We start from the raw sequence: 6,935 nt of genomic DNA, 5'->3' as shown, positions 1-6,935 counted from the left end.
ATTAGTGACGTCTAACATCTCTCTTTTTTTTGGTACCAGGGATTGAACCTAGGGGTGCTCTACCACTGGTCCGCATTCCCAGCCCTTGTTACTTTGAAACAGTTGCTTAAGGTCTCCCTAAGTTGCTGAGACTGGCTTCAAACCTGGGACCCTTGAGCCTCCTGAGTCACTGGGATCACAGACAGGTGCCACTGCATCTGGCTTCACATCTCCTGAATCCTTGCCCAACTCTGGCTCTTTATTTGGACCATAGACTTAAACACTGGGAGAGAGTGCTGTGTGCTCTTCGGGTGGCTTCCCCTGATGTCAGCACGGTGCAAAACCACGGTGCAGTCATCAAACCAGGAAGTTGGCTCAGTTTCCCCAGGCTCCTCCCAGGGTCCTTTTCCTGTTCCCTCGACTGCAGGGAGGGAACACCGAGTTGTCACATCTCCTTGTCCTCCTGGCAGATCAGCTTTCACCTTCATCATTGTGAGCTGCTCTTTTTGCCTCTGGTGACATTCCTGGTCCTGGTCTGTCTACCTGGTGCCATCCAGCCGGCTGGGCACTTGTGGTTGCTGTCTGCATGGCGTCTCATTGTCCCCCCTCCTACTGGTGTCTTTGACTCTAGGGGGACAGCACGTGTGGATCAGGCCCTGTCAGGATAAAAGATCCTGACAATCTCTCTATTTTGATTTAGAGTTCTCAGTGTGTCTGCATTTAATTAAAAAAGTTTTTTTTTTAATTGGGGAAACATAAGATTTGATATCTTAACCATTTTAATGAACAATTTAGTGGCATTACATTGATAATGTGTCTCATGTCTTTCTGTTCCTTTCTCTGTCCACCTCTTTGTTGAGCAAATATTTAAAAGTGTGTGGTTTTAATTTATGATTTTTTTAACATTTATTCTTTAGGTGTAGATGGACACAACACAATGCCTTCATTTTTGTGTGGTGCTGAGGATCGAACCCGGGTCCCGCCCGTGCTAGGTGAGCACTCTACCGCTGAGCCACAATCCCAGTCCATTAATTCCTGAATTTTAAGCCATTTTTAAAAAGTATTTTTTAGTGGTTGCTCCGGAGGTCACAGCCTGTGTCTTCAGTTTACCACCATCTAGTTCAGGCTGATGCTGACTGCGGTGGTCCGGAAACGGTTGGAGTGTGGGATGGTCGGAGCTTGGTCCTCAGTGTGGACAGGTCGGGAGGTGATGGGCCCTTTAAGAGGTGGGGCCTAGTGAGTGGTCACTACTGGCCCTTCCTGTCTCACCACATGATCTCTCCTTCCTGCACCTGCTCCCACCATGATGCCATCCACTGTCAGCCAGGGGGTGCTTACCAGAGCCAGCACCAGCACCATACTGTTGGCCCCCCAAATTGTGAGCTAAATAGACTTCTTTTCACCTATCATTACAGTCACAGAGAACAGACTAGAACACTGACTTAATTCTGGAAAATACAGCAATTTATTATAAATTTTATATATATATATATTATATATTAATATATCCCCAGTTCCTCTTCCCTACTTTCTGACATATGTAATGTATTCATACATGTGTACATTATATCTACATATGTTGACCCAACAATATAGTTGCATTGTTACACCAGTTTACATGTTCTAAGGAAATGAAGAGAAGGAAAGATAACACACACATTGTAAAATCTCTCATTTCCTCCTGTGACTCTGAGTTGATAAACACCTATCAAACTCCCTCCTCCTCAGCTGGAAGGAGTTTGATTGGTATTTCTCGTCTGCCACCAACAAATCCTTTTTGATCTGGGAGTATCTTTATTTCCTCTTCATTTCTGAAGCCCAGTTTGCTGGGTTTGGGATTCTTGGTTGGTCTGGTTTTCCTTTCGGCACTTAGTGCCATTCCCCTGACACTGGCCTCTGTGTTTCTGGTAACTAGTCCAGTGTGTGCTGTGGCTGTCACTCAAACTCCTCTGGGCATGAGCTGCTCTCTCTCGCACATTCAAGGCCTTCTGCCCCTGGAACAGCATTTGAGCTGGTGTATCTAGGTGTTCTTCCCGTTGTGTTTATCCTACTTGGAGTTTGGTTCAATTTATAGGTTAATGTTTTTTTCTCAAATTGGGAAGTTTTCAGCCATTATTTCTGCAAATACTTGGTCTGCCCTTTCCTCTCCAGTGACCCCTCTTACGTGCATGATGGGTCCTTACATCCCCTGGTCCTACAGATCTCTGATCTATTTTTCTGCAGACATTTTCTCTGTTCTTCAGGTTGGTTAATTTCTATTGTTAGTCAACAGGAATTGATCAAGGCTTGATGCCAGTGCTTAGCTGATGTCCACTGGTGGGCGCCTAGATTGTCTTTGTATTTTGGTGATGGTTAAAAGTGCTGTGGTAAATGTGAGGTGCAGGGGATGATCGTGAGGAGTGATTTCATTTCCTTTTGGGGTACAGATGGTCCCTGACTCTTTGAAGCTGTGAGAGCTATTCGTACCTCCATTCCATTTTCCACATCAGTAGAGGGTTCCGTAACTCCATGAGCTACTCAGTGCTTCATGACGAAGCAGGCCTGTTGAGTCTCTTGTCAAAGTGCAGCTAACGAAACTGTTTTGGCGTGTTTAAGGTAGGTGAGGTTAGGCTGGATTTATTAAATACATTTCACCTTGGGCTATTTTCAACTTATTATGATCTTATCAGGATGTCACCCCACGATAAATCAAGGAGTGTTTGTGTACCCTGAAGAGGGGTTGCTGGGTTGACTTTAAAAAACAATTTTCTTTTAGCTGGGTGTGGTGGTGCCTGTAATCCCAGTGACTTGGGAGACTGAGGCAGAAGAATCTCAAGTTCAAGGCCAGCCTCAGCCACTTAGTGAGACCCTGTCTCAAAATAAATAAGAAGGCCTGGGGATGTAGCTCAGTGGTAAAGCACCTATGAGTTCAATTTCCAGTACTAGAAAAACAAAAAAATAATTTTTTTTTGTTTCACTATTGGGATTCTATACTTGTTGATTCATTGTTACTCTATTTTCCTTTAACTTGAACTTGCTTTGAAGTCTTTGTTAACTCCAGTACGTGGGTCCAAAGTCAGTGTCTGTTTGCTCTTGTTTTCCCTGTGTATGGGTCACATTTTCCTGTTTCTTTCCATGTCCAGTAAGTCTTGGTTGAAAACTTGAAATTTTATATATGTGGCAACAACTCTGAGTTGGTTGGTTTTTCGGAGGTTGATTGACGGCTTATCTGGATTTATTTATTTTTAAAGACAGAGAATTTTTAATATTTATTTTTTAGTTCTCGGCGGACACAACATCTCTGTTGGTATGTGGTGCTGAGGATCGAACCCGGGCCGCACGCATGCCAGGCGAGCACACTACCGCTTGAGCCACATCCCCAACCCGCTTACCTGGATTTAAACATCAGACTTTCTCCTCCAACCATGTATGGCCCAGTGTGTCTGCTCAGTTGTTCCGATGCTCATCCCTGGGAATCCACCTGTGGCTTCCTCCCTGGCTTACTAATCAGCCAGTGATTTACAGCACTTGTATTCAAGTGCTCCCAGCCTGTGTTATTCCACCTGTTTGTGGTTTGGGGAACCCTTTTAAACCACCCTCGGCTTTTCCTTTTCCCTGGGCTCTCTTGGGGCTTCTCCTCACCTGCACAGATCCCTGTTAGCCAGGAGTGTACAGAGCGCCTCAGCCTATCTTGGGCCTTTTTCATTACTGTAAGTAAATACTTAAAGCTGGGTAACTTTATAGAGAGATTTATTTTGGCTCATGGGTTTGGAGGTAAATGGAGGGGCTATAATTGGTGATGGCCTGGTCGCTGGCAAGTCCCAAGGTGGCTGAGGGCATCACATATCAAGAAACAGGGAGAGTACACGTGTGTTCTGTGTTCTCTCTCTCTTCTGAAAAAGCCACCAGGATTCAGCCACAGACCTTCTCCCTAATGACCTTATCTAGTCCTAATTACTTAACAAAGGCCCCACCTCTACACGCCACAGTTGGATTAAGTTTCCACCTCTTAATACTGTCCAGTGGGATTAAATGTCACCATGTGAATTTGGGGGGACACACTCAGACTATATCCAAACCAAAGCCCAGCCATCCTCTCCAGTTCCCTCATTCCCAGGGGCTCCCCACTGCACTTGTGGCCGGCTTCTCACTCCAACTTGGAAGACTTCAGGTCACTGTGGTTTTTACATAAATGGATCTCTCAGCGTAATTGAAATATATCATGCTGAGCACCTGTCAATACCTCCTTCCTTTCTATTGAAAAATAATAATACACCATATATACCAAAGTTCATCGACTTTTTTTTTTTTTCAGTACAGAAGATTGAACTTGGGGGCACTCTAACCCAGTCTTATTTTTTTTTTTTTTTTTTTTACTTTGAGACAGAGTCTTGCTAAATTTCCCAGGCTGGGCTTGAACTTGTCATCCTTCGGCCTCAGCCTTCTTTTATTTTTTTAAATTACTTTTTTAGTGGTAGGTGGACACAAGACCTTTATTTTATTTATTTACTTTTATGGGGTGCTAAGGATGGAACCCAGCCCTCACGCACTAGGCAGGTGCTTTACCGCTGAGCCACAGCCCAGTCCCCTGCCTCAGCCTTCTGAGACACTGGGATTCAAGGTGTGGGCCGCAGCACCTGTCCCCTTATGATGGTGGACATTTGGGTTGTTTCCAGGTTCAGGATTTTTTACAGATAAACCCGCTGTGAACTTTTGTGTCCGTGTTTGTGTGGACGTATTCTTTCATTTCTCCTGGGTCACACCTAGAAGGGAAGGATAGCAGGATGATTTGGAAGGTGTATGTTTGGCATTTTATTATACTTAATTTGGAATGATTTTGGGTTCACAGAAAAGCCTCCAAGGTAGAGCAGAGAGTTCTCTACACGGCTACCCCGGCTTCCCTTATCGTCACCTGGTGGGGGTCGTGTCTGCTGGGCCTCTCTGCTGTGAAGGCACCATTTCCCCTCCTGTGCTCCAGTCAGAGTTCAGCCCACTCCTAAGGTGGGCAGGGAGGGTCGGCTCTAGCTCCTGGGGACTGGTGATCTGTACCATTTGGAGCCTTCTGCAGTGAGGATGCACCGTCTCCCTCTCATTTCTTTACTGTCAATCACTTGTGTAGCAGACACACACATTCACATCAGCTGGGGTTTCCGGCCAGCACTACCTTATGTTTTCTTCACATTCCCTCTGGGTTCTTTTTGTTGGGCTGCTGGGTCCTGGGACGTGCTGCCATCCTTGGGTTTGAGCACTTCCGTTTGGACACTGCATCATGCTCAGTGGCACTTCTCATGTTCCTGGCCCAGCCGGTCATTCTTCAGGAGCACTGGTTTGTCTTCTTAGAGCCTGGTGTTTAGAAACCAGGATTGTGGTCAGAGGTGTTCTCGCTGCTAATGATGTGACATTTGTTTCTGGAAGGCGTCAGAGGTAGGTAATTATATACCTTAGGATGCACATATTTGGGCTGGGATTGTGGCTCAGCGGTAGCCTTGCACAGGTGGAACCCGGGACGGGTCCTCAGCACCACATAAAAATAAAGGCATTGTGTTGTGTCCATCTACACCTAAAAAATAAATATTTAAAAAAATATATGCACATATTTATGTAAATATACATGTGTATGTGTATCTATATGAAGCTGAACACGAGTCCTCCCCAGTCTCCCCCCTTTGTTCTGTTCCACAGGGATCCCTTGACCCCCACAGCTTCGCTATCCTGGCGCCTGGCCGCGGCCAGCTGAAGGCCTTTTCTTACCCGTGCACCCCGGGCACACTCTGCAGCCTCAGAACGGCCAGTTTCCCTGCATTTCCTGTGGTCATGAGCCTCCCAGTTTCCTAGGTTGCCACTTTCCTTCCTGCCTCCAGGATCTTTTTTTCACAGACGACATCATGGTGACCCTTAGTTGGTCACAAGGAGTTTGCAGAGGAGATGTCGTTTCCACTTCAAGACAAAAGAGTTCTATTTAGCCAGGCTAATTCCTGACCAGGATTCAGCAACAAAGACAGCAGAAACCCTTACCCCACGCTTGCCTTTCCCTCTCTCTGGTAAGCAGGCCCGCGTCTGCCCGGCTGGCCACCGGTGTGGCATCTCCTTCCTGCGCTTAAAGTGGAACCTGTGCCTTTAGATAGAGCAGAACATGTGGGCGTGGGAAGAACACGCGGGGTTCCAATGCTCCCGCTGAGCACCAATTCCCGGACATTTTGTGTGTTTCTAGACCCTTCTCCAGCCCTACCCAGCTGCTCCCCAGCGACCACAGTGGAGGTGTGACCTGAGAGACCCGGAGCCAGGGGAGCCAGGTGCAGCGGGCTTCGGGCAGGAGGAGGGTGTGCAGAGCACCGACTGGCCAGGTGCACAGGTGCAGCCTGACCCTCGTTGGGGGAGGTCGGGGGTCCCCTAGGCATGGAGAGGAGCGCCTGGGCGACAGGAAAGAGCTGTCTGGGGCCGGCTCAGCGAGGGTGGAGCCCAGCACAGGGTCTGCGGGCCCAACATTCCAAGCCAGGCCCTCAGCCGTTGAGAGCGTAGTGAGGGCGTGGCCAGCACATGGCGAGGCGTGACCAGGCACGTGTCTGGTGCGCAGGCGCGGTGCCCTCCAGCCTGGGGCCTCAGCAGCGGGCGTCATGGAGCGGTTGCGCTGGCAGATGGTGGGTGTGGCGGCCGCAGGCTTCGCGCTGGCCCTGGAGGCGCTGCCCTGGCTGCTGCGCAGGCTACGGGCTGGGCGGCCACGGCGCGAAGTCCTCTTCTTCCCGTCCCAGGTGACCTGCACCGAGGCCCTGCTGCAGGCCCCGGGCGCCGCTCCACCCGCCGCCCTCGGGCTGCCCGTGCAGCCTGCCCCACTGCGAGAGCTCGCTGAGCCGCCTGCTGCGCGCGCTGCTGGCCGCCGTGCCAGCCTCGAGCTCTGCCTCTTCGCCTTCTCCAGCCCGCAGCTGGGGCGCGCCGTCCGCTGCTCGCTCCAGCGCGGGTGCGGTGCGTGTCATCACCGA

General features: G+C 49.0%; 1 protein-coding gene across 1 annotated transcript in view; it reads left to right on the top strand.

Annotated features, from left to right (window-relative positions):
* Window positions 1-5,727: 5,727 nt before the first annotated feature.
* Pld6 (phospholipase D family member 6) overlaps window positions 5,728-6,935 on the top strand; it is a 6,007-nt gene continuing 4,799 nt past the window's right edge. Inside the window, 3 exon segments of the mRNA XM_048795253.1 lie at window positions 5,728-6,752; window positions 6,754-6,829; window positions 6,832-6,918. Coding sequence (XP_048651210.1) covers window positions 6,573-6,752; window positions 6,754-6,829; window positions 6,832-6,918 — 343 coding nt within the window. The 5' untranslated portion in view covers window positions 5,728-6,572.

Source organism: Marmota marmota, unplaced genomic scaffold, assembly GCF_001458135.2.
Source record: "Marmota marmota marmota unplaced genomic scaffold, marMar, whole genome shotgun sequence".
NCBI classification, from domain to species: domain Eukaryota; kingdom Metazoa; phylum Chordata; class Mammalia; order Rodentia; family Sciuridae; genus Marmota; species Marmota marmota.
The sequence above is the reverse complement of the archived record's forward strand: the minus strand, read 5'-3'. Positions and strand labels throughout refer to the sequence as shown.